Source organism: Cucurbita pepo, chromosome 5 (assembly GCF_057944985.1).
Source record: "Cucurbita pepo subsp. pepo isolate OVF chromosome 5, ASM5794498v1, whole genome shotgun sequence".
In the NCBI taxonomy this organism is placed as follows: domain Eukaryota; kingdom Viridiplantae; phylum Streptophyta; class Magnoliopsida; order Cucurbitales; family Cucurbitaceae; genus Cucurbita; species Cucurbita pepo.
In genome coordinates, this window is record NC_141802.1 from 1,891,170 (window position 1) to 1,917,143 (window position 25,974).

The 25,974-nt window shown below is 35.0% G+C and overlaps 5 protein-coding genes and 1 pseudogene across 6 annotated transcripts; 4 read left to right on the forward strand and 2 right to left on the reverse strand.

Annotated features, from left to right (window-relative positions):
- The first annotated feature begins 3,469 nt into the window (after positions 1-3,469).
- On the forward strand, positions 3,470-11,793 carry LOC111795309 (respiratory burst oxidase homolog protein A). 2 transcript variants are annotated; one of them, XM_087123855.1, is made up of 14 exons: positions 3,470-4,639; positions 4,740-4,899; positions 5,065-5,113; positions 6,099-6,212; positions 7,072-7,494; positions 8,420-8,803; positions 8,920-9,015; positions 9,216-9,331; positions 9,636-9,803; positions 9,898-10,057; positions 10,196-10,408; positions 10,481-10,609; positions 10,819-10,897; positions 10,989-11,793. In XM_087123855.1, exons 1-14 carry the CDS (start codon positions 4,024-4,026, stop codon positions 11,096-11,098), a joined length of 2,817 nt encoding a protein of 938 aa, XP_086979981.1. In that variant the 5' UTR covers positions 3,470-4,023; the 3' UTR covers positions 11,099-11,793. The 2 variants fall into 2 exon arrangements, with proteins under 2 accessions (XP_086979981.1, XP_023533409.2); XM_023677641.2 differs by having other exon boundaries at positions 3,471-4,639; positions 10,211-10,408.
- A 381-nt stretch (positions 11,794-12,174) lies between these two features.
- Positions 12,175-13,296, forward strand: LOC147792568 (Late embryogenesis abundant (LEA) hydroxyproline-rich glycoprotein family). Its single transcript, XM_087123856.1, has one exon. The coding sequence runs from the start codon at positions 12,540-12,542 to the stop codon at positions 13,137-13,139; it is 600 nt and encodes a 199-aa protein (XP_086979982.1). The 5' UTR covers positions 12,175-12,539; the 3' UTR covers positions 13,140-13,296.
- A 1,274-nt stretch (positions 13,297-14,570) lies between these two features.
- On the forward strand, positions 14,571-15,646 carry LOC111794996 (late embryogenesis abundant protein At1g64065). The gene is made up of 2 exons (XM_023677213.2): positions 14,571-14,937; positions 15,156-15,646. Exons 1-2 carry the CDS (start codon positions 14,619-14,621, stop codon positions 15,554-15,556), a joined length of 720 nt encoding a protein of 239 aa, XP_023532981.2. The 5' UTR covers positions 14,571-14,618; the 3' UTR covers positions 15,557-15,646.
- A 1,770-nt stretch (positions 15,647-17,416) lies between these two features.
- LOC111795530 (glycosyl hydrolase 5 family protein) lies at positions 17,417-19,287 on the forward strand. Its single transcript, XM_023678008.2, has 3 exons — positions 17,417-18,011; positions 18,107-18,707; positions 18,784-19,287. Exons 1-3 carry the CDS (start codon positions 17,436-17,438, stop codon positions 19,215-19,217), a joined length of 1,611 nt encoding a protein of 536 aa, XP_023533776.2. The 5' UTR covers positions 17,417-17,435; the 3' UTR covers positions 19,218-19,287.
- A 217-nt stretch (positions 19,288-19,504) lies between these two features.
- LOC147792569 (glycosyl hydrolase 5 family protein-like) lies at positions 19,505-20,306 on the reverse strand. Its single transcript, XM_087123901.1, has 2 exons — positions 19,997-20,306; positions 19,505-19,923 (listed from the first exon to the last, which is right to left on the reverse strand). Exons 1-2 carry the CDS (start codon positions 20,304-20,306, stop codon positions 19,505-19,507), a joined length of 729 nt encoding a protein of 242 aa, XP_086980027.1.
- Positions 20,307-23,403: 3,097 nt separating this feature from the next.
- On the reverse strand, positions 23,404-25,008 carry LOC111785170 (glycosyl hydrolase 5 family protein pseudogene; annotated as a pseudogene).
- Between the last annotated feature and the right edge of the window lie 966 nt (positions 25,009-25,974).

Consider the following 25,974-nt stretch of genomic DNA (forward strand, 5'->3'; position numbering starts at 1 on the left):
GGAAAAAACAGTTTATGTTCAAACTTTTTAATGTTACTTTTCGAAGTGTATGAATTTTTTTAAACGAAATATGGACGATAAACGTATTTTAAAATTTTTAAAAAAGGTTTAATTATATCAAATAAAGTCTTTTAAGACCACGGTTATTTTTTAAATAAAATATTAATAATTTTCCTCTAGTATTAAAGGTAATTATATTTTTTAAGATTCAGTTAAAAGTTATTTTCATTGATTTATATATATATTTATAACTAACAGACCGGAAGACTTGAAAAGACCGTAATAAAAAGAAAAAAAATAATAAAAGAATTGTAGAGAAGAAGAGGGGAGTTGGTGGGAGGAATTTTTATTTTATTTTATTATTTTTAATTTTTGTAGCGGCGGGGCCCATTAGTTTTTGGCCCAGTTTTAAACGTAATTAAGCTTCTAGAAGCTCCATATACAGCCTACCTATTTTACAACCACCACTCGGAGTTTCCATTTCCTGATTTCCACGTGTCTCACTCTCAACTCTCGCACCCTTTTTCTTTTTCTTTTTTCTTTTTTCTTTTTTCTTTTTAATGGTGGCATTTCTAATAACCAAATTTTGTGGACTCAATTTTTAAAATATACTTTATTCGTCCCTTTCGTGGAGGATGTATTTACACACATTTTCCCGTCCCTCTAAATAATTGGAGCATTTATTTTATGAGAAATTAATTATACTCTAATTAAAAAAAAAATTAATACCCATTTATTTAATCTTAACTATCGTAAATGGTTCAAGTCAAGTCGGTGACGTATCTAAATTCCACGAGTGAGAGTTTGAACTTCCAGATGTATCACCACGTCGAACTATATACTATTGTGACAAAATAAAAATAAATAAAAGATTTTAGTTTGGTTGTATGAACGGATGACCAACTTTGACTTAGGTTTCTCGTGAAGTGAAAGGTTAATAATGAAGAAGCGACCAATAGAAAAGTTTAAATACATCAACCATTGGAAAATACCATACTATTATTCAATTGGTCATTGACTTTGACTTTGTCTATCTTTATCTCGCTTATAACATTAAAATTCAAAGTCTTCCTATTCCCATGTATCCAACCGACTTAGCATCGACATTTTCCAAAGTTCATGAATAATTTAGCATGTGTAGACCATTTGATGAACATATATGATATTGAACGTTGATTTGGTGAGACAACCAACTTGATCAAAAGAATTTTATCATCGGGTGTTTCAAACAAAATTTCAATCATTCCCACGAGCAAATGTACGTCCTTCCCTACTAGCTATTATTGATGCAGGCAGCACAATGTTAGCGTCGAAGGCTCCAAATACGGCTCCAACACTTTAAGCAACTCTATTATTATTATTATTATTATTATTATTATTATTATTATTATTATTATTATTATTATTATTATCTCATTAAATGCATATCTTTAATTAATTAATTATTGGTATTATCTTGATTATTCATAAATGAAAAATAAAATAAAAATAAAAGCAAAAGGATTGATTTTGGAATATTTTAAATAATTGGTGAAGGATGTAAAGGGCGTAGTTGGTGAATTGAATGGAGGAGTAAATTTTACGTCTTTTAGTGTCAAACAGCTTTAAAGCGGCGTTGACTTTATTTAATATTTATTCTTAATATATACCATTATTTATTAATTATAATTAATTTCTCCAATAATTTTCCTGTCCATATTCTTTTAATCCCTCCAAACGGTTGCTCTTTTTATTTCCCCTTTTTTTAAATATTATCAAAAATACTTTTCCTACGAGTTCTTTATTAGCAGAAAAATTTGAAAGTTAAAACATGTCGGACTTACGTGTTTCAAACATGAGAGCGATAAAATAATTACAAATTAAATAATTCAAATAAATGAAATGCAAACGCACTCTCCCAACCAAAATTAGAAATTTTAAATATGCAACTATCCTATGCACGCGCTACAGTCTCTGATCACAATGTTGCCGTCAACCGTACATGGGCGCCTTGCCTTTACCTGAAAAAAACAATATCGTATTTCGAATATATATACACTAAATCAATAAATTAATCATTGGGATTTAATAAATGGCGAACAAATTGAACTAAAAAAGTGGCAAACAAATCAAAAGAAGTCAATAACACACTCTTCGGGTATCCACTAATATGTGACAAGTAATCAAATGTTCATATTTTCTTGAAATCTTGTCATTTTCAGGGATGGGTAATGATTTTAATTAAATCATGTTATCTTATATTGTATTATGATGGCTTGTGGTTCAAAATTTTCATCAAAAGCCTTCATTATTAGGTTTCTATGGTTACCATTCATTTCAAAATTCATCCATTCAAACTATAATTACTGTTTATATACATGAGAAAAGGATCATTATGGTAATAATCATAATATTTTGTCAAAAAGAAAAAAGATTTGTCCCCAATTTTGGGAAATTGCAAAAAAATTAAAAAGCTAATGAACCCTTATATACTCTTCCTAATTGTAAGTTTTTTATTAGGTGTTAGATGTGATCAGAGTTGAACTTAATTGTTGAGCCGGAAGGTTATATACACACCATACTGAATAGAACAAACGATCGTAGTTAAGCATTTAAAGAAAAAAACAATTTCCTTTGAACACGTAGAGGTCAACCAGACTAACATGTTAATTATAATATTCACCCAAAAAAATCAAACTGTTAAACGAACGACTCTCCATAATGGTATAATATTGTCAACTTTGAGCATAAGTTCTCATAGTTTTGATTTGGGCTTTCCCAAAAGGCCAAACCAATGGAGAGTGTATTCCATATAGCCTCCCCTTAATCGAGCCTCGACCCTTCGAGGAGGCTTGACTCGTTTTTTTTTGGAGTCTTTTGTTCGATATTTGTGGATTTACCAATCTATTGGCACGACTAAGTTTAGGGCATGACTCTGATACTATTTTAGACGAACACGACTCTCCACAATGGTATGATATTGTCCACTTTGAGTATAAGCTTGGGTGGTTTTGCTTCGGGCTCCCCAAAAGGCCTCAAACCAATGGAGAGGGTATTCTTTGTTATAAACCCATGATCACTTCCTAAATTAGCCGATGCGAGACTTTGATCATCCAACACAAAGTATATTTACTTAATGTCGTCCTTCAATAATACAATTTATTTAGGTTTATGTTTATAATGTTGATAGGAAGCATAACCCATATTCCCTTATTAAATTTGAATATAATGGTAAGTATATGAACGCCATTGTTAGAATTAAGTTTAAAGTATGATTAACTGATTACTCAAACTAAATTCATGGATTAATTAAATGATTACTGAAGCTAAAGGAGCCATTAATTTTATAATCTTATCAAACGACATTAAGGAGTTGGAGGAAAATACAATCAATCTGAGCCGTCGAGACTGAAATCAGACCCTGGCGGTCCCACTCCCACATCGTTCTTTCCTCCTAAAAAACGCACAAATATGTATATATATTCCCCTTTCCATTTCCGCGCTCTATCTCATCACTCTGTCCTCTCATCCCACACCCGCGTCGTCTTTGTTTCTCTTCTCGCCCCACTTTCTCCGGCTCCACCACCACGCCCTTTTTTGAACCCCCAACTTCTGACGACGCGTTCTGCCACACAATACTTTCCCCCATTACTAACCAAACAAAATCCCCCCCATAAAAGTTCCTTCTAGACGTTCTTCTCTGCTGTTTCCTTCTTCTCCTACCTCGCATTCTGCTTTTTATCCTTTTTTTCTTCCCTTTCCCAATCTCACCATGCCCAGATACCAATATGCTTTGAATTTAATCCGCTCTGCTCCGAATCTCCGTCCCTTTCCTGTTGTTTCTCCATCACTACTGCCAGATTCCGAGCGTCTTGTCTGATTTTGCTTTTTACATACTGCGAACTGTCGTTGCATTATTCTTTTCCATTCAGAATCTCTACCTCTGGCCTTGTACCGGTGCACGTTAGCCGTTGCGGCTGATGCTTGGGGTTTTTTGGTTGTGTGTGTGAAGTTGTTGGAAGGATAGTTTTGGTTTGTGGATAAATGAAGGGGGCTCCGAAGCATGAGCGGCGGTGGGCTTCGGATACGGTTCCTGGAAATGCGAAGATGAGCGCAGGATCGTCTCCGGGAACGGAGTCTAGTGCGGCGGAGGAGTTTGTTGAGGTGACTCTTGATTTACAGGACGATGATAGAATCATCCTGCGGAGAGTTGAACCGGCTACCGTTGTTAATATCGATAGCGCCGTCTCTGTTGGATCTGAAACTCCTAAGTCTGCTTCGCTGTCGAGATCGCCGACGTTTAAACGGAGCTCGTCGAATTTGTTGCGTCAATTTTCCCAGGAATTGAAGGCGGAAGCGGTCGCTAAAGCGAGACAGTTCTCACAGGAGTTGAAAGCCGAGTTGAAGCGGTTTTCCTGGAGCCATGGACATTCTTCAAGTACTGGAAACGGATTCGACTCGGCGTTGGCCGCTCGAGCTCTGAGGAGGCGACAGGCTCAACTTGATCGCACTCGTTCCGGCGCTCATAAAGCGCTTCGCGGCCTGAGATTCATTAGCAGTAAGACCAATGGTGTCGATGCCTGGAACGAAATCCAGAACAACTTCGATAAGCTCGCCAAGGATGGATCCCTCTACCGCTCCGATTTCGCACAATGCATAGGTTAGTTCGTTACCTAATCTCGAACCTTTTCTCTTCAAAATTTTCTTCGCTCTGTAAAATCTTAGTTCATCAAATTCTAAAATTCCTTTTCATTTACTAGGAATGAAAGATTCAAAAGAATTCGCTCTGGAACTGTTCGATGCTTTGAGTCGGAGACGAAGATTGAAGGTCGAAAAAATCAGCAGAGACGAACTGTTCGAGTTCTGGTCACAGATCACCGATCAAAGCTTCGATTCGCGCCTCCAGATCTTCTTCGACATGTAAATGATTATTATCCATCTCTTTACTTCAATTTTAAGTTAATTAAAAAAGCAAGAACACAAAACGACACCGTCTCATCACCAAGAAATGAAACCGACTGCTGTCTTTTCAGAAGAGCCAGTTTTTCAATATTCGTATTTACCACCGTCAATTTTTTTAAACAGGGTCGATAAAAACGAAGACGGCCGAATTACCGAAGAAGAAGTGAAAGAGGTAAGTTTAATTATTATTTAACTCCGTTGATATTTATATTACATTTTAAATATTATTTTTGTGGATTTTATTCTATTTTTTAATTTTGAAATTATATTCCTTTTAATAAGAATTTTATTATTCTTTTTTACTTGCTTTATATGTTTGAATAAAAAGATAATAAAGATTAAGAGATAAAAAAACTTAGAGATAATAAGCTTAAAACTTAATTTGCCAAAATAAGGCTTAAGACTATGAATTGATTCAGTGGAGCGGAAAAGGCTTTTGTCTCCATTGTTGTCATCTACTGTATATATTAAAAAATTGCATGGAATTAGCATTATGAACATGATGGGATTAAATTAAAATATTAATAACCTAATCTATTCATCTATTCAGACGAATTAGTCTACTCCACATCAAGATTCCCATCATGATAATGATTCCAATTCCCCTTTTTAAAAAGCAGATGGCTGACTTTTTTTTTTTTTTTTTTTTTTTTCAGAAGGAAAACAAAAATGGCCTTCATATATATATATATATATATATATATATATATATATATTTTGCATTACCTTAATTCATTTGGTTTGGCCAGCAATCATTTTCGTTATAATAATATCAACGGTAGGAAGGATTTGGTAATCTCAAGCCTGAAATTTCCAAAATTAACCACTCCCAATTGCATATTATAATGAATTATTGTTCTTGTTGAATTCATATTTCTACTCCTACGTTTCCTGCTCTCAAGTCCCAAGCATCATGATTTCATACGTTTTTGTTCAGCTATTTATAGTTCGGATCTATTATCTATTTTAATTTGCAAATTAACCCTCTTGCAGATTTGAGAAATAATTATGAAAATGTTAAATGTAAAGTTATTTAAAAATGGTTGTCCTAACCAGAACTTCCAATTTTTTAAGTGGGGTTGGTGGGGACTTTTTGTTCACAATATGCCAAAGGTTTGTAAAATTATATCATTATTATGTTGATTTACTTGTTTTAGATTATTATGTTGAGTGCTTCTGCAAACAAGCTATCGAGGTTAAAGGAACAGGCAGAGGAATATGCGGCCCTCATCATGGAGGAGTTGGACCCTGAAAGGCTCGGCTATATTGAGGTTAGTTCTCTTCTCCTACATTTTTTTAATGGAGCTACCTTTCATTATTATTTTTCCACTATTTTTAAATTTTATAAATTATTAGTTTTCCAATATTGTGTCCAATTGTTTCATAATTATAAAATTCAGGTCAATGACTTATTAAACAAAAAAAAAAAAAAAAAAAAACGAAAAATTCTAAGATCTTCTAGCCAATTTTTGAAGTTGGAAAATTTGTTAGTAAAAAATTTGAAAATTTAGGAACTTGTTAAACATTTTTTTGAACTTTAGGAACCTATTTTATAACAAGTTCAAAGATTTTTGAACTTGTTATTTAACATATATAATATTATTGAAGTTTCTTCCGAAAATTTCATAAATAAATAAAAATTAAATTCCTACGCGTTTGGAATATCTTTAATCATTGTATTTAGACAGGTCTTTGTTTTGTTTTGTTTTGTTTTTTTAAATTATTTATGAAGATAGTTTTTGCAAAATAGTTTTCTAAATAAGAGCGTCTCGTAATACTTTTGACTTTTCTCCCCAAAAAGTTGTTGGCTTGAAATCTTAATATTTGAAATGCCGCATCCTTTTTGACTTGTGACATGTCTAAATATTTATTATGGTTGATGGCGTTTTAGCTTTATAATATAGAAATTACAATCGGCTGCGAACTATTTTTTATTTATTTGTTAACAAAATTTAATTGATCGATTGGGCTGTTCTATTAACTTCGAGATGTAGTTGGTTGCCTAAATCCCTTTTATACATTTAAATATTTAATTAACTATATCAATGGTTTGACTAATTTTTGTTGAAGTTTGTTAATGATTTAAATATTGACGACTTTGCAATTTGTGTGGTGATCGCGGTGGTGCAGCTGTGGCAATTGGAAACCCTTTTGCTACAGAAGGACACGTATCTGAATTACAGTCAAGCCCTCAGCTATACCAGCCAAGCACTGAGCCAGAACATACAGGGACTAAGGAGCAAAGGCCCCATAACAAGGCTAAGAACAAAACTGCTCTATTATTTGCAGGAGAATTGGAGGAGGATATGGGTGTTGACTTTATGGGTCACGATCATGGTTGGGCTTTTCGCGTGGAAATTCTTCCAATACAAGCGCAAGGCAGCGTACAAGGTCATGGGCTACTGTCTTCTTACGGCTAAGGGTGCGGCTGAGACTCTGAAGTTCAACATGGCCATCATTTTGCTGCCCGTATGTAGAAATACCATCACTTGGATAAGGTCGACCTGGCTGGGATATTTTGTACCATTTGACGACAATATCAATTTTCATAAGGTACACATATCCACATCCCTCGTTTCTTAATTTCTATTTTCCACACAATTGCTTGGCTTTATCCGGAATTATTAGTTTATTAGTGGTCAACCTGGTGCCTTCCTGTAATTAGGCCATTATTGTTGACGTAATGAAGAATGGAGATGACTAGCCGGTGCTACTTAGCTGTAAACGCCCAAGTAACGTGAACTTTGTGGTTTGCCAATTTATTTAGGTTGAACCGTTTTTTTCTTTAATTATTAATTTTGAATAGTTATTGCAGTCTTTTAAACAAATTTCTGAGAATAATGCTAAGATAATCCCAAGAGTAAGGTGGCTTGACGCTTAGGTGACAAAAATTGCTGAAATGGTTCTAAATATAATTTGATTCAAATTTTAGCACTGATTCTACCTTTTATTTTATTTATATTACCAATGTCTTGTGACTAATTTTTTATAGTATAAAATTTCATTTTGGAACTTATAATTAAATTTGTGTGTTGCATTCCAATGTACCTATTTATCCAAAGAATAGAAAGTTAATTATTCAATACACAGGTTTTGTTAGCCTATAAATTGAACTGAAGATAGCTTCAACAAAATTCAGCAGTCGTCATTGACTTGTTTGTTCAACTGTAACAAAATCTCGACCAGTGAACAAATACCAAGGATTTTTCCTTTGATGTTTTTAGTTCCTCGTCATTGACTTGTTTGTTCAACTGTAACAATGTCTTAAAGGATAATATGATTTGGATATCAATCACCATAAGGTGAAAGATTTTTGCTAGTTTTTAAGTGCAACGAGAAACTTATTTAGAATGTAAACTGCAATGATGACAAAGGTAATTTTTGGATGCCCTGAATTTAGTTTGTCTAAGAAGTCTGAGTCCATGAAATATGGAATATCAAGTATTTGACACTCTAAATTCAATTTTGTGCACTGCAGACGATTGCCGCAGCCATTGTAGTTGGTGTCATTCTCCATGTGGGGAACCATCTTGCCTGTGATTTTCCAAGACTCGTACAGTCATCTAACGAAACCTACAATTACGTGAAGGGCTACTTCGGACCACAAAAGCCAACCTACTTAGATTTGGTTAAGGGATGGGAAGGTGTGACTGGTATACTAATGGTCATCTTCATGGCATTAGCATTCACTCTAGCTACCCGATGGTTTAGGAGGAGCCTGATTAAGCTGCCCAAGCCGTTTGATAGGCTGACTGGTTTCAATGCCTTCTGGTATTCACACCACCTGTTTGTCATTGTTTACATCTTGCTCGTCATCCATGGCATATTCCTCTACCTTGAACACAGATGGTACCGTAAGACAGTAAGTATGATGATACTTACCTTTTAGTACTTCTCTATTTGGCTCAAACAGGGAATTTATTTTGCACTAACTAGGCAATTAGAAATGTTTGCTGAGGTACTGCTTTTTGCATGCAGACTTGGATGTATCTTGCCGTCCCAGTTTTACTATATGCTGGAGAAAGGACACTTAGATTCTTCCGCTCAGGCTTCTACAGTGTTCGACTCCTCAAGGTTTCTGATAACACTCACATTTGCAGTTAGAATCCTTATGATATTGGCACATAACTCACATTTGCAGTTAGAATCCTTATGATATTGGCACATAATCTCTCTCTCTCTCTCTCTCTCTCTCTCTCATATAATGTCAAACTAGTCAAGACTACTTCAAAAAGTTCATGTCTTCCAACCGTTCCATGTGTCTGCTTTTCCAGGTGGCTATTTACCCGGGGAATGTTCTTGCTTTACAAATGTCTAAACCTCCTCAGTTCCGATATAAGAGTGGACAGTACATGTTTGTCCAATGTCCTGCTGTTTCTCCATTTGAGTGGTAAATAAACATCATAACTCTTGCTAGACATTAAATGAATGACCTTCTCTGTTACTCAATTATCTGATACTAAGAGGAGCCTTGACATTTGTGAATTTTATGCAGTTTTTAATCACATTGTCATATCCTATTTATTATTTATGTCTATAATGTTCTGTCTAGTTCTTCTTTACAAGTTTGTCACTATTTTTCAAGAATCTTGACTGAAACTTGTTGCGGTTCAGGAAGACAATTTTTTGTGTGCGAAGGATTTATACTTCCATTAGATGTAATTTTCTATTGCGCCTATCATATTTGTCTGCAGGCATCCATTTTCGATTACTTCTGCTCCAGGAGATGACTATTTGAGTGTTCACATACGTCAACTGGGTGATTGGACACAAGAGTTAAAGAGAGTATTTGCTGAAGCCTGTGAGCCACCTGTTGCTGGGAAGAGTGGGTTGCTCAGGGCTGATGAAACGACCAAGAAGTGGTATGCACATCTTCAAATCTCTTCCTTTCCGAATTGTGGCCTTATCTCTGTGGAATACTCTTGATGGATTGATTTCACATGCAATGCATTGCAGTTTGCCGAAGCTCTTAATAGATGGACCTTATGGCGCGCCTGCTCAAGACTACAGAAATTATGATGTTCTATTACTTGTTGGTCTTGGTATTGGAGCAACACCTTTCATTAGCATCTTAAAGGATTTGCTTAACAACATTGTCAAAATGGAGGAGCAAGCAGTAAGTACCTGCATGCATCACTTCATCCTGAATTTTCAGTTAATATGTGCCTATTTAATTAGCAAAATCTTTGATTCGGAGCTTTATGCATAAACTTTTTTCTTGTCATCTCTTATCATTAATATGATAATTATAAAGCTTTCCCTTCCTCAGGATTCAATAGAAGATGGCGGTAAAGAATCTGATCTCAGTTTTGGAAGCACAGACTCTTCCAATACTCCAAGGGTTTCTCCCAAGCAAAAGAAATTTGTGAAGACGACTAATGCTTACTTTTACTGGGTAACTAGGGAGCAGGGATCGTTTGATTGGTTCAAAGGGGTCATGAATGAAGTCGCTGAGATGGACCAAAGGGTAATATAGAACTAAAGTTAGATTATCATGTCTCTATGGATTCGTTTGTTAACCTTGTGACTTGAAACTTAGGGTGTCATTGAGATGCACAACTTCCTGACCAGTGTGTACGAGGAAGGAGACGCTAGATCAGCCCTCATCACGATGGTCCAAGCACTAAATCACGCAAAGAATGGGATGGATATAGTTTCTGGCACCCGGGTAAATTTCTACTTTCTAAGCAATTTTCTGATTGGCTTCTAAATTTTGGAGTGCACATTGTTTCTGGTATTAGGTACCAAATAAGCTTCTTCATCTTTTCTTGTGAACTTCAAAGAAACCAACGAATTCTAGTTGCACATTCAGTTTTCTAGATGATGGTAGGCTAATTTCCCATCTTCTGAAAGGTCCATTTCCTTTACATGAATCAGGTCAGAACTCATTTTGCAAGGCCCAATTGGAAGAAAGTATTCTCCAGAATTTGTACCAAGCATTGCAATGCTAAAATAGGTGAGTACGCTTCAAAACATAACAACAGGAAGATAGACAACTGAATTTCTTAATCTAATTCTTCTCATTTTGTCATTATTTGGGATCTCAGGAGTATTCTACTGTGGAGCTCCAATCCTTGCTAAAGAACTCAGCAACCTCTGCTATAAATTCAACCAACAAGGCCCAACTAAGTTTGACTTTCACAAGGAACACTTCTGAGAACACAGTTTGCGGGTACACATATTCGTAACTCTAACTTCTCCCCGTATATTTATGTATACTTGGAAGGCCTCTTCCCATTTGTCAGAAAAATTGTATAGTACAGTTTTTCGGCAGGAAAGGAAACAGAAATAACCTTGGAAATAGAAGAGAGTATATGTATAAAAATAATGAGACTTTGGCCATTTAGTACTTAGTACAACCGTGAAAATCCCTGGTTGAAGAAACGAAACGAAACTTAGTTGGAACTTATTCCTGGCCTGTGTTCAAGTTAGGGTGATGCCTTGGGACTTGTTTATTAAAGTGATGGGAGGTGATGGACCTGTGCTGTCATGTTGTTAGGAGGCTACAGCTGAAATGAACTGGTTGGTTGATAATGACCCGATTGGAAGGTGATTGGGTAGTGGCCGTGGGCAATAGGACACAGTTTTGAAATCCCGAAAGCTAAAGCTGTAATAGTTTGTGGTGGAACTAGGAATTAGGATGCCTTCTCTCATCGGCTCTACTTCCTTTTTCCCCCATTTTGTTTCGTTTTGTTTTCCTTTCCAAGATTATAGCTTTTAGGAATCCATCCATCTATCTATATTGTCATTGCTGGTGCAGAGTTTCAGCTTTGATTCATTTATGTAAATATAAATCACAGTTATATATTTTGTTCATCAAATGCTCATTCTGTCCATATTTTTTGGATTTTTATCAATTTTCTTTTTTTCTTCTGAGTTCAAACATGTGGGATAAAAGAAGTCAGGGCGGTTGGGCTTACCGTAGATCTGTCACTGGTCTTAACTAGTTGTACTATACTCGAATAGCTCAAGTTAAGCTTGACTATAACCAGTTGTACTATGTTCGAGTAGCTCAAGTTAAGCTTGACTATAATCAGTTGTGCTACTAGCTCGAGTAGCTCAAGTTAAGCTTGACTATAACCTCCCTCTTAACTAGTTGTACTACTTAAGTAGCTCAAGTTAAGCTTGACTATAACCAGTTGCGCTATGCTCGAGTAACTCAAGTTAAGTTTGACTAGAACCAGTTGCGCTATGTTTGAGTAGCTCAAATTAAGCTTGACTATAACCTGTTGCGCTATACTCGAGTAGCTATACTCCAGTAGCTCAAGTTAAGCTCGACTATATCAAGCTCACGCAGATAAAATATGTATTAGAGGTGAAATGCCCTTGCATGTAGTCAATCCATCAGCTCAACTGGCTTATGTGCTGGCGCGTGACCTGGCGGTCCCATCACCACTCCGGACATGTGGCCCCTTGATTTGACACTTTGGTTAGCCAAAGGCAACACATGTGGCCTGAAACAGACACCCCGCCGGCTCACTCCACAACCGTCAACCGACTCCTTCCATTCCCACTAATTTCAGTAACCGCTCTTCGGCTCTCCTATAAAAACCCTTCTTTTTCTTCTTCTTCTTCTTCCTCTCTTCTCTGCAACAACAATGGACGAACACACCCACAGCTTTCCATTGCCACACTCCCAAGCTCACCACAAAACTCTCAAAAACGAACCGTCCAACAAATGCTTCATCTACCTCTTCTCCGCCTTCGTCTTCCTCTGCGTCGCCCTTCTGATCTTCTCTCTCATCGTTCTGCGCGTTAATTCCCCGACCATCGACCTCTCTTCCATCTCCGTCCGTAAGTTTTCCATCTCTAATACTAATTCCTCTTCCTCCTCGCTTAATCTGACCTTGATTGCTGAATTCTCCGTCGACAATTCGAACTTCGGTCCCTTCATTTTCGATAACGTCACAGTCGTTTTCATGTACGGCGGCGTCATCGTCGGCGAAAGGAGTAGTGGCGGTGGTAGGGCTGAGGCGAAGGGGACGACGAGGATGAATGTTTCTGTTGAAGGTTCTGTGGAGAATGTTAGCAGCGATTTGAATGGTTCGGGGATTTTAAATATGAGTAGCTTTGCGAAATTTGGAGGGAGAATTCGTTTGATTCATGTTTTAAGGAAGAGGATTTGGTCGGAGATTAGTTGTTCCATTAATCTGGATTTGAATACTCATCAAATTCTGCCTCGTTGGGTTTGTGAGTGATTTAGAATCATAGTTTTTGATGAACTCGAGAACCCTAATTACTCTCTATTTTTTTTTTTTTTTTTGGTGATTTATGTTCATTTAAATGTTTATCAGAGACAATTAAAACCCATTAAAGACCTCAATTAATGGGAAAATATGAACCACCGTTTTATCATATATCCCCTTTCACTTCTATAAAACCATTCCTTTCACAGCCCCACAAATCCCCTCATCCTCCTCCACCACCAACCGGAATCAATGGCGGCCGACGAAACATCTGGCGACTTGCCGGCGACACTCCGATCAAGGCGAAAAGCATCAGAAAAATACATCAATACCTCCTGCATTTACCTCTTCGCTATCGCTTCCATTGCCTGCATCGTCGCCCTGACCCTCGGTCTTCCATCCAGTAAAAAATCTGCACTACGGCTCCTCGCCGACCCCTCCCATGGATGCCACATTAATCGCCGAATTAACATGGGAAAATCCCTTCCCATTGGGGAGGTGTTAGATGAACACGACTCTCTATACTAATATAATATTGTCTAATTGGGAGGGGTTAGATGAACCCGAATCTCCATAATAGTATAATATTGTCTAATTTGAGCATAAGCTCTCACCTAGCAAGCTTTGATTAAGGATTCTCCAAAAGGTCTTAGAGCATTCTGAATTTAGGGATTCTCCAAAAGATCTTAGAGCATTCTGGATTATAATCCTATGTTCCCGTGAGACTTTCATCATTCAACATGAGGAATAAAACAAACATCAGGTCGATTTACATTGGGCGTGATCGGCGAGGTGAAAAGGGTCGTCTGTAAATGCCAGTGGGTATTAAAAACAGGAAGTTTACAGTGAAAGTGAAACTGAATCCGAGCTTGAAAAATGGTTGGATGTGACCAATTTTTTTTTTTGCCTAATTTTCTGTTCCCTTTTTCCACAGCAATTTTTCCAACCTAATGACCTTGAAAAAGAAACCTACGATGTTAACCAAAAAAATCTTAATACCTTTTAATTTATAAAATTTCTTTAATTGCTTCATACATATTAATTTGACCTTACTAACTTTAATTAATGATGTATTATTTATTGCATTCTAAGACTTAATTTCACCATAACTTCAATTTGATTTATATAATTTTTTTTTAAACTTGTTCTATATAATTTGGTCAAATATTTTAAACTAGAAAAAAAAAAAAAAACAAATAATAAATCAATAATATGAATGGATAGTTCTTAGATAACAACTAATATTAAATAGAAACATAATTATTTTTTGTTTAGAAAATTCAATACTAAATTGCCATAATTCTAAAATGAAAAAATACCAAATTTTGTAATTTAAAATTATTTATATTCATATCCTTCTTGACGTACAAGTTATTCAAAGCTAATCGAGTCAACCTTTTGCCCAAATCAACACGCATTTTTGACAAACTAATTATTTTAAAAAACACTGACTTTTATAATTCTAAAATAAAATAAAAATTAAAAATAAAAATGAATTTGAAATCCCAACAATTAAATACCCAACATATCCCTTCTTTTACGATCATTTCCCCCATAGCCATGGCCGAGAAAGACCAGGTCAAACCCTTGGCTTCCCCCGCCACCCATCTCCGGAGCGACGACGATCAGTTTCTTCCTCCTCCGGCCAAGCTCCGCCTCCATAGAAACAAATACATCATGTGCTCTGGCTGCTTTGCCGCTCTCCTCTTGATCCTCGCCGTTATCGGCATCGTCCTCGGCTTCACCGTCCTCCATATCAAAACCCCAGATCTCAAAATCCATAAGCTCTTGTTTTCAAATGCTACTTCAAGTAAGTTTAACGTTAGAAGAATTTGATTATGTCAAAAAAAAAAAAAAAATGAAATCGTTAGAGTATTGTTAGGAATTTAATTTAATTATTTGCGTGTTAGTTCACTAATGTCGAAAATTCCAATTATTTATGTTTCTCGCTTAGTTGTTGTTATGTCAAAATCTAACACTTAAATGAGTTTTAATAATCATTTAAAATTCACTGTTCTTCTTTATCAGACGGCGGCGGCATAATCATTGTGGCTAGTGTCTTCGTGCGGAATCCTAATTTCGCGTCGTTCAAATACTCAAAAGCGACGACGGTGATTTACTACTACGGCGAGGTGATCGGAGAGGGAGAGACGCCAGGGGGAGAGGCGAAGGCAAAGGACACGATGACAATGAATGTGACGGTGGAGATCAAGGCGGAGGAAATGGATGAGGGTTTGAGTTTGATGGAGGATTTGAAGTCGGGAGGTTTAAATATCAGTAGCTACACGGAAATTCCAGGAAGGGTCAAAATAATTGGATTCATCAAGAAAAAGTTTGCGGTTAAAATGGAGTGCTCATTCACTTACAATGCTAAAACCCAAACGATTGAAAAGGAAGATTGTGATCAACATGTAAAAATGTCTGATTAACGAGGGATTATGGGAGGAATTTGAAACCATATGACTACTAAGTTCATAGTTATTCATTTTGTGGAATATATTACTTTTTTACTTTGCTTATGTAACTATATTAGTACGTTGGATCAACAGTGAATTTGTTTGACCACGAGTGAGTGTGACTCCCAAACCTTTGTAACGACTCATGTCTAGGATTCGATATGGTCACGTTACTTACTCTTTGTTTCTTAAAGTGAAAACTATTCCCACAAACTAACACGAGTTCTTACGACATGTTTTGTTCTTACTCGTATGCACCCTAGAAAATTTTTTAAGAGGTCACCTGCAACATAGAATTGCTTGAAGCAAAATATACTTAATCATGAAATTCTTATAATTGAGCTATTCAAAAGGAAAGTAAACCTCTTTCCATTTTCTAAAGTCTTTCTTAACTATCATATTCTCAGGATTCCTTTTATTCAGATGTGGTTACGGTTCATTCATGTACCATTTCTTTGCTCGGGTGTCACATACCTACCAACTTTCACATTAGTTCATTTTCGAACCACATCTTAGTGGGAGAGGTACCACTCTAATACAATTTGTAATGTCTCATGCCTAGAATTTAGAGTCATCAGGTGTCGAATCTAGATTACAAATCTTGATCTATCATAGACAGATGCGTGACAATTTTGGTCGACCCTAAGAGATTGGTCAAACATTTTAGAATGACCCACTAATCCAAAACCAGTTTGGTGTGTTGGGTCGTCCCTTCTAAAGGTTGCCTGAATTTAACGTCATGACTTTTTAAACTTCACATTAACTAGCTATCGAGAAAAAAAGAAAAAGAAAAAGAATATATTTGAAAAAAGAAGGCTAGATGGACCATTTATTATTTTATCAGTGGGGACATAAAATTATAGAATTCATTTTTTCTCCTTCGAGATAATCAAATTCAAAAGGTGACATTTCTAAAGGGAGGGCATTGAGGCTCATAATATAAGTTCTTACCAAACTACACATCCAATAGCCAAACACACGTTAAATTGTTTATGGTCAAAAAGACAAAGCCGTTTAAATTTATTTATTATATGCTCTAGACCTTCTAATATGCAACGTCAAAATTCAATGTTCTTTATTAATATATATATATATATATATTAGACAACAAGTTAGTATAGTATAGTTATATAATATATATTTTAAAGAACCTAAAAACGTCAAAATTCAATGTTTAGAATATTTTAGGTTCTTAAAATAAAAAAAAAAAAATATATATATATATATATACTAGCTTGTGCTAGACTCGTTTAAATCTTTTTTAACTATGCAATTTGAGACGGATAATCATTATTATTAAATAAGGGCATAAACTGCTCAAGCTACTTAGTATATTCGAGACCAGGATCTAAATAAGTAAATTAATAAATGCATAGTAGAGTATGAAAATGGTATAAATAATATATTTTTAATAATTTTATTACATTTTCTTAAAATTAGATAATTGAGACGTTAACCACTTTTATTTTTATTAATTTAGATTATTAAAATAATTTTATGTAATTAGTATAATGTAGTAGGATATTATACAAGAACTTACCATAAACCTAGTTAGTTACTATTTTTATTTTTAACTTGAGATGGAAATAAGCTTTGAGTTTTAGTTAAAAAAAGGGGTGATAATGTTAAAATATTGATTCTGTGGGCGAGATATTTATGAACGATGCTAACTTTGTTAGAAATATTTGTTTATTACTCAACAAATTACCAAAGTTAGAACCAATTGAACTAAGAAAAAATGGAAGGAGTTTTGATCTTTGATCTTCTGAACAAATTTCAACCTATTAAAAAGATATATAAGCAACCTTTGGGTTATGCTTCTCTCACCCGGATTCATAAAAGAGAAGAAGAAATGGGAAGAACTTTTCAAGTGGTTCTTTTCCTAGCATTGTTTGTGTTTTTATCTCCTTCTGTTTATTCTTTACCGTTGTCAACAAAAGGAAGATGGATCATTGATTCGACAACAGGGCGTCGAGTGAAGCTTGTGTGTGTGAATTGGCCTTCCCACACACAGAGCATGCTAATAGAAGGTCTCAACCACAGGCCATTAAAAGAGCTTGCAGATGAGGCAATCAAGTTGCGGTTTAATTGTGTACGACTCACGTATGCAACTCATATGTTCACTCGTTATGCAAACAGGACAGTTGAAGAGAATTTTGATCTTCTTGATTTAGAGCCAGGAAAAGCTGGATTGGCTCAAAATAATCCTTTTGTGTTGAACAAGACTATTGCTGAAGCTTATGAAGCTGTTGTTGATGTGCTTGGAGAGAGTGGGTTAATGGTGATTGCTGACAACCATATTAGCCAACCAAGATGGTGTTGCTCTCTTGACGATGGCAATGGCTTTTTTGGAGACCGCTATTTTGACCCTCAAGAATGGCTACAAGGTCTTAGCTTAGTTGCTCAACGCTTTTCCAAGAAATCAACGGTACGTAAACATTAAGGAAAATTCTCAAACTCTTAAAAACTTCTCATTAACAAAAGTTTTTTTTTATTTTTTTATTTTTTTATTTTTACATTTAGGTGGTTGGAATGAGCCTACGGAATGAGATACGAGGAACCAATGAAAATGCAAATGATTGGAACAATTATGTTACTCAAGGAGTAACAGCAATCCACAACATTAACCCAAATGTTTTAGTGATTGTTTCGGGCCTAAATTATGATAACGATCTTCGATGCTTAAAAGAGAAGCCCTTGAATGTAAGCACCTTAGACAACAAGTTGGTTTTTGAGGTGCACTTGTATTCGTTCAGTGGAGATTCAGAGAGTAAATTTATAAACCAGCCACTAAATAATATTTGTGCAAATATTATCAATGGCTTTGTAGACCATGCTGAATTTGTAACGGAAGGATCAAACCCATTTCCTTTGTTCGTCAGTGAATATGGGTATGATCAGAGAGAGGTTAACGATGCAGAAAATCGGTTCATGAGTTGTTTTACAGCTCATCTTGCACAAAAAGATTTAGATTGGGCATTATGGACTTGGCAAGGTAGCTATTATTACAGGGAAGGTCAAGCAGAGCCAGGAGAAGCTTTTGGAGTTCTCGACTCCAATTGGACTCAAATTAAAAATCCTAATTTTGTCCAGAAGTTTCAACTATTGCAGACTATGTTGCAAGGTAAGTATAAATATATTAATGATTTTGAATATATGGACCTATTACGAGTGCATAAGAAATTTTTTATGGTGCACAGATCCAAATTCCAATGCATCGTTTTCATATGTTATATATCATCCACAAAGTGGCCAATGCATCCAAGTCTCAAATGACAACAAAGATATTTTCTTGGGTAATTGCTCCATCTCGAGTCGATGGACTCATGACAATGACAGCACTCCAATTAGGATGTCAAGCACTGGTTTATGCTTAAAAGCAAGCGGAGAAGGCCTTATGCCATCTCTTTCAACAGATTGCTTAGGTCCTCAGAGTTCTTGGAGCGCCATTTCAAACACTAAGCTTCATTTGGCCACCATAGCTCCAGATGAGAAAAGTCTTTGCTTACAGATCGAAAGCTCTAATTCTTCAAAAATTGTGACAAACTCATGTATTTGCACTAATGGTGCTCCAAATTGCCTCGAAGACACCCGAAGTCAATGGTTTGAACTTGTTAAAACCAACACATTGTGAGTTGCTTATGTATTCGGAAGAATAAATGTATGACATGCCAACTTTGAATTGGCCCCTATTTTATCTCTAATTCTATTCATGCATATTAAAAATTAAATAATAATGATCGTATAAAAGATTGGACATATAATAAATAATAGAAAAAGTTTATTGATCGTTTAACTGCGATTTTAAGCATAAAATCGACAACCCTAATATAACCTAGGCATTTACAAAACTTTCATGTCAACCATGACTAGGATATTATTGACGAAATTCTAAATTCCTATTAAAAACTAACAAATAAACTAAGCAACGTTGGTTGGAACAAGCTTGAACCATTGACTCTGAGGATCATCCATGCAACTCTCCGCGTCTAGACAAATACATTTCTTCACAACAATTGAAGTTTCAGATTCCTTCTCCAAGCAAAAACTGTCTTCGCCAACTTTTGTGGACAATTGGAGCTTTGCTTTGGAAGCCACCGTCCAATTGTATTCGTCACCAGAGCAGTCGGTGGATACGATTGGCGATCTGCCATCTCCAACAGACTTCAAACACTGCCCGTTTGACAACAACTTCATCGGACTTGCATCTCCACTATGGTTCCATTGGGTTGGAGTGGCACAATCGCCAAGTTCAATTCCTCCTTTGCCGTCGGATTTGACACATTGCCCAGATACGGGATGTAGCATTATGTATGACATTGGTGCATTAGAATTTAGATCTGCAAAAATAAGAGCTTTAGTTTCAAATTCTAACCAAAGAAATATATAAATGCATGATGTGTTAAAATTAACCTTGATTCACTCTCTTGATAAGTTGAAGCATCTGTTTAAGTTTTGGGTTACGATCTTTAGTCCAAGAGTGATCCATAACACCAAAACTTTCATCAGGATCTTCATGACCCTGTCTATACATATAACTTCCTTGGAACGCCCACAAGGCCCAATCAATATCCTTCTCCGCAATTCGAGCCAAAAAGCAGCTCATGAACCGATTCTCAGCCTCGTTGCCCCCTGATTGATCATACCCAAATTCACTAATGAACAAAGGATATGGATTCTTCATGTCCACCACAAACCCAGCTTCCCGTTCAAACTTCTCCATGATTTCGTTGCATATTATGTTTAATGGCTTTTTCACAAATTTGCTTTCGTTATCCCCACTAAACGAGTAGAGATGTGCTTCCAACACTACTTTGTTCTGAAAGGTATAGCCTAATGGCCTTTTCTTTAGTTGACTTAAATCATTGCCATAGTTTAATCCAGAAATGATTATGAGAAGATTTTGGTTTATTCTATGGATTAGTTGGCTCCCTCTTCTCATGTAATAGCACCAAGCATCATTGTTTGTAAATGGCCCTCGAAGCTCGTTTCTTAGACTCATTCCTACCACCTTTTACAAAGAAAAAGAGAAAATTAGAATACGATATAAATATTATAGAAATATTCTCGTTAAAATGCATAAAACTCACATGTGGATTACAAGTGAATTGCGCAGCAACAAATGACAAGCCTTGAAACCATTCATTAGGGTTGAAATTGCGATCTCCAAAGAAACCATTGCCATCATCGAGAGAGCAGCACCATCTCGGCTGACTAATATGGTTATCTAAAATAACCATGATGCCTTCCGAGCCCAAACAATTAATAACGGTTTGAAACACCTTAGCAACTGTCATTTTCAATATCTCAGGGTTGTGCTTTGCAACTCCACTCTTGACATCAGCAATATCTAGACCATCTAAAACATCACCAACACACTCATATGCATAACGAGTAAACATATGAACAGACCAAGTCAATCGAACGCAATTGAACTTGCGACTAGAGATCTCAGACACCAACTCTTTTAATGGACGCTTATCGAGTCCTTGAGCAACCATGGACTGTGTATGCGATACCAAATTGACACAACTCAACTTCACACGATCTCCTGTTCGAGCATCTATAATCCATCTTCCACTAGTGGAGAGAGGCAAGGATTGAGAAAAGGCGAACAAAGAAAAAAGGATTAAAGAAATTAGAGAGAATGAGTTTGCCATTGTAAGAAGATAGAAGTGAGAAGTACGAGGAATGAAGTGGTAAAAGAAGGTTGTATTTATAGGGAGTAGAAAGAGAAGGGCGGAAGGTTGTTTTATTTCTTGATTCGATTAACCAATTTAATTTATTTATTTACTTTCTATTTATAGTTGGAGTCGAAGGTAACGGTTTCAAAAATTGACATTAACTTCTCACATATAAATTTTCAAATTCAAAATGAAGATATTAATAGAAACTCGCGAATAATATAATTTAAGATTTAAATAATTTTTAATTAATTAATTCAGATTGCAAAAACTAATAAGTAAATAAGTTATAATTCTAATTTAACTACTCCCACTAAATTAAACATACATTAGCTAAGTTTATTTATTCACTTGATTGTAAATTATTTAGTGGAACATATTTGTGGAAAGAGAGAATTTGTTGTTTTAACCGGAACAACTCATACCCTAAGCACACCCACTTCGTCAAATGAACAAATTACGCTCACCTCTCATTAAGGTAACTAGGGTTGTACACGATTTGGCATTTCCACTTTGGCAAATGACCAAACTACCAAATTACACTCACCTTTCATCATGGTAACTCGGATTGTACACGATTTGGCACATCTACTTCAACAAATGACCAAAATACTCTCACCTTTCGTCATGATAACTAGGAATGTAGGTTTAGTTCAATTGTAACTTTTTTTATTTATTTATTATAATAATTATTATTATTTGCTTATTTATTTATTTATTGCCTATCCATTTCCATTTGAATTTATTATTATTATTATTTTTGCTAAGTTTATTATTATTATTATTAAAAAAAATGCTTTTATTATTATTATTATTAAAAAAAATGCTTTTAACTTTATAATCAATAATAACTTATTTATCGGTCTATGCAGTATTGGTTCGATTTTTCAAGCTTACTCTATAGATTTTCTTTCAGGTTTGATGTTAATGTTATCTATTCACTGTTTCTTTTTTTAATTATTGTTTTTTTTGTTAACTTTGTTTGTTATTGTTTTTCTAAAACTTTGTTTGGAAATTATGTTTTTGTTTATTACTTTTATGCTTTTTTTTTTATTATTATATATATATATATATATATATATATTTATTTATTTTAAAACTTTGTTTGGAAATTATGTTTTTGTTTATTCGTTTTATGCTTTTTTTTAATTATTGTTTTTTTTTTACTTTGTTTGTTATTGTTTTTTTAAAACTTTCTTTGGAAATTATGTTTTTGTTTATTCGTTTTATGCTTTTTTTTAATTATTGTTTTTTTTTACTTTGTTTGTTATTGTTTTTTTTAAACTTTGTTTGGAAATTATGTTTTTGTTTATGTTTTTTATCTCATAGTATGGTTTGTAATAATCTATTTTTGAAGTAGATACTTGAATGCCTAGTATGGCTTGTAATAATCTATTTTGTCTAAATTTCGAAGTAAAATATAGAATAAAGATATAGAAACAAGAACCAGTCCCAACGAAATGCAGAATAAATGAAGTTATTAAATAATAGTACTCCCATACTTCCTAAAATAAGACTCGATCCCAACAAGAAAATCATGTATTGGTCCAAACAAATCCATTATATGTAGTAAAAAAGAGATAAAAGAATCTAAATATTTACGTTCTTTATGACCTTATTGATCTGACCAGAAAAAAAAAAAAAAGAAAGATAATCAATGGAACCCCCCATCCCCCATCTCACTGTGGTTGCTAGAATGGAATTAGTTGGGACTTCGAGCCTATCGAGCCTATCTCGATCGCCCATTGAACTTTACAAGAATTTAGATTACAAACATAAAAAAAAAAAAAAAAAAAAAAAAAAAAAAAAAAAAAAAAAAAAAAACATTCATTAAACTTAGATTGAGCTTAAAAAGCTCTCCACATGATTTTTTTTTTTTTTTTTTTTAATTAGGCCTAAACATTTTGTAAATATCCATTTTCATTTTTTTTTTCTTGGCATCTATTTTATCGTTCATTTAAATAATGACAGGAAAAGCTTTGGTACGTGAAAAGATCATTGAGATTATTGATCAATACGATTTGAGAACAAAATCGACAACTCAAAGATACTCTTAACCTAATCCCTACAAAATTCCAAATCCGACATAGACACTAAAACCGAATTCTAAATTCCTAATAAAAACGAACAAATAAACTAAGCAATATTGGTTGGAACAAGCTTGAACCATTGACTCTGAGGATCATCCATGCAACTCTCCGCGTCTAGACAAATACATTTCTTCACAACAATTGAAGTTTCAGATTCTTTCTCCAAGCAAAAGCTGTCTTCCCCAACTTTTGTGGACAATTGGAGCTTTGCTTTGGAAGCTACTGTCCAATTGTATTCATCACCGGAGCAGTCAGTGGATACAATTGGCGATTTTCCATCTCCTGCGGACTTCAAACACTGTCCGTTTGACAACAACTTCATCGGACTTGCATCTCCACTATGGTTCCATTGGGTTGGAGTGGCACAATCGCCGAGTTCAATTCCTCTTTTGCCATTGGATTTGACACATTACCCTGATACTGGATGTAGCATTATGTATGACATTGGTGCATTAGAATTTAGATCTGCAAAAATATGAGCTTTAGTTTCAATATTCTAACCTAAGAAGTATATAAATGTTTGATATGTTATAATCTAGAGTTATATTGAGCACCAAACTAACCTTGATTCACTCTCATGATAAGTTGAAGCATTTGTTTAAGTTTTGGGTTACGATCTTTAGTCCAAGAGTGATCCATAACACCAAAACTTTCATCAGGATCAACATGACCCTGTCTATACATATAACTTCCTTGGAACGCCCACAAGGCCCAATCAATATCCTTCTCCGCAATTCGAGCCAAAAAGCAGCTCATGAATCGATTCTCAGCCTCGTTGCCCCCTGATTGATCATACCCAAATTCACTAATGAACAAAGGATATGGATTCTTCATGTCCACCACGAACCCAGCTTCCCGTTCAAACTTCTCCATGATTTCGTTGCATATTATGTTTAATGGCTTTTTCACAAATTTGCTTTCGTTATCCCCACTAAACGAGTAGAGATGTGCTTCCAACACTACTTTGTTCTGAAAGGTATAGCCTAATGGCCTTTTCTTTAGTTGACTTAGATCATTGCCATAGTTTAATCCAGAAATGATTATGAGAAGATTTTGGTTTATTCTATGGATTAGTTGGCTTCCTCTTCTCATGTAATAACACCAAGCATCATTGTTTGTAAATGGCCCTCGAAGCTCGTTTCTTAGACTCATTCCTACCACCTTTTACAAAGAAAAAGAGAAAATTAGAATACGATATAAATATTATAGAAATATTCCCGTTAAAATGCATAAAACTCACATGTGGATTACAAGTGAATTGCGCAGCAACAAATGACAAGCCTTGAAACCATTCATTAGGGTTGAAATTGCGATCTCCAAAGAAACCATTGCCATCATCGAGAGAGCAGCACCATCTCGGCTGACTAATATGGTTATCTAAAATAACCATGATGCCTTCCGAGCCCAAACAATTAATAACGGTTTGAAACGCCTTAGCAACCGTCATTTTCAATATCTCAGGGTTGTGCTTTGCAACTCCACTCTTAACATCAGCAATATCTAGACCATCTAAGACATCACCAACACACTCATATGCATAACGAGTAAACATATGAACAGACCAAGTCAATCGAACACAATTGAATTGGCGACTAGAGATCTCAGACGCCAACTCTTTCAATGGACGCTTATCGAGTCCTTGAGCAACCATGGACTGTGTATGCGATACCAAATTGACACAACTTAACTTCACACGATCTCCTGTTCGAGCATCTATAATCCATCTTCCACTAGTGGAGAGAGGCAAGGATTGAGAAAAGGCGAACAAAGAAAAAAGGATTAAAGATATTAGAGAGAGTGAATTTGCCATTGTGGGAAGATAGAAGTGAGAAGTACGAGGAATGAAGTGGTAAGAAGGTTGTATTTATAGGGAGTAGAAAGAGAAGGTCGGAGGGTTGTTTTATTTAATTTTATTTATTTATTTACTTTCTATTTATAGTTTGAGTTGAAGGTAACGGTTTCAAAAATTGACATTAACTTCTCATATATAAATTTTCAAAATGAATATATTAATAGAAACTTGGAAATAATATAATTTAAGATTTGAATAATTTTTAATTAATTAATTCAGATGGCAAAAACTAATAAGTATATAAGTTATAATTTTAGTTTATTTGAGAGATCGAGTATTTATCCACTCAGATACATTAGCTAAGTTTATATTCACTTGATTGTAAGTTATTTAGTGGAAACATATTTGTGGAAAGAGAAGGAATTTGTTGTTTTAATTAGAACACATACCCTAAGCACATCCACTTCGTCAAATGACCAAACTACCATCTTCTTTCGTAAATTACTAAATTACACTCACCTTTTATTATGATAACTAGGGTTGTACACGATATCTACCAAATTACACTCATCTTTCATCATGGTAACTCGGGTTATACACGATTTGGCACATCTACTTCAGCAAATGACTAAACTACCCTCACCTTTTGTCATGGTAATTAGGGATGTAGGTTTAGTTTTCTTTTTTTTTTTTTTTTTTTTTTTTTTGCTAAGTTTATTATTATTATTATTTAAAAAAATGCTTTTAGCTTTATAATTCACTTTTTATTACCTAGGAAGAGAACTAAATTTGTAGAAAAAAAATTGGTTCCATTTCAAGCTTACT

Excerpts from the sequence above, each read along its gene's own strand:
- LOC111795309 (XM_087123855.1), top strand. The coding sequence starts at position 4,024 with ATGAAGGGGGCTCCGAAGCATGAGCGGCGGTGGGCTTCGGATACGGTT. Across the intron at positions 6,213-7,071 it reads AAAGGCTCGGCTATATTGAG|CTGTGGCAATTGGAAACCCT; the intron begins GTTAGTTCTCTT and ends GCGGTGGTGCAG. Across the intron at positions 10,409-10,480 it reads TCGCTGAGATGGACCAAAGG|GGTGTCATTGAGATGCACAA; the intron begins GTAATATAGAAC and ends CTTGAAACTTAG.
- LOC147792569 (XM_087123901.1), bottom strand. The coding sequence starts at position 20,306 with ATGGAGAAGTTTGAACGGGAAGCTGGGTTTGTGGTGGACATGAAGAAT. Across the intron at positions 19,924-19,996 it reads TATCAAGAGAGTGAATCAAG|ATCTAAATTCTAATGCACCA; the intron begins GTTAATTTTAAC and ends TTATTTTTGCAG.
- LOC111795530 (XM_023678008.2), top strand. The coding sequence starts at position 17,436 with ATGGGAAGAACTTTTCAAGTGGTTCTTTTCCTAGCATTGTTTGTGTTT. Across the intron at positions 18,012-18,106 it reads GCTTTTCCAAGAAATCAACG|GTGGTTGGAATGAGCCTACG; the intron begins GTACGTAAACAT and ends TTTTACATTTAG. Across the intron at positions 18,708-18,783 it reads ATTGCAGACTATGTTGCAAG|ATCCAAATTCCAATGCATCG; the intron begins GTAAGTATAAAT and ends TATGGTGCACAG.
- LOC147792568 (XM_087123856.1), top strand. The coding sequence starts at position 12,540 with ATGGACGAACACACCCACAGCTTTCCATTGCCACACTCCCAAGCTCAC.
- LOC111794996 (XM_023677213.2), top strand. The coding sequence starts at position 14,619 with ATGAATTTGAAATCCCAACAATTAAATACCCAACATATCCCTTCTTTT. Across the intron at positions 14,938-15,155 it reads GTTTTCAAATGCTACTTCAA|ACGGCGGCGGCATAATCATT; the intron begins GTAAGTTTAACG and ends CTTCTTTATCAG.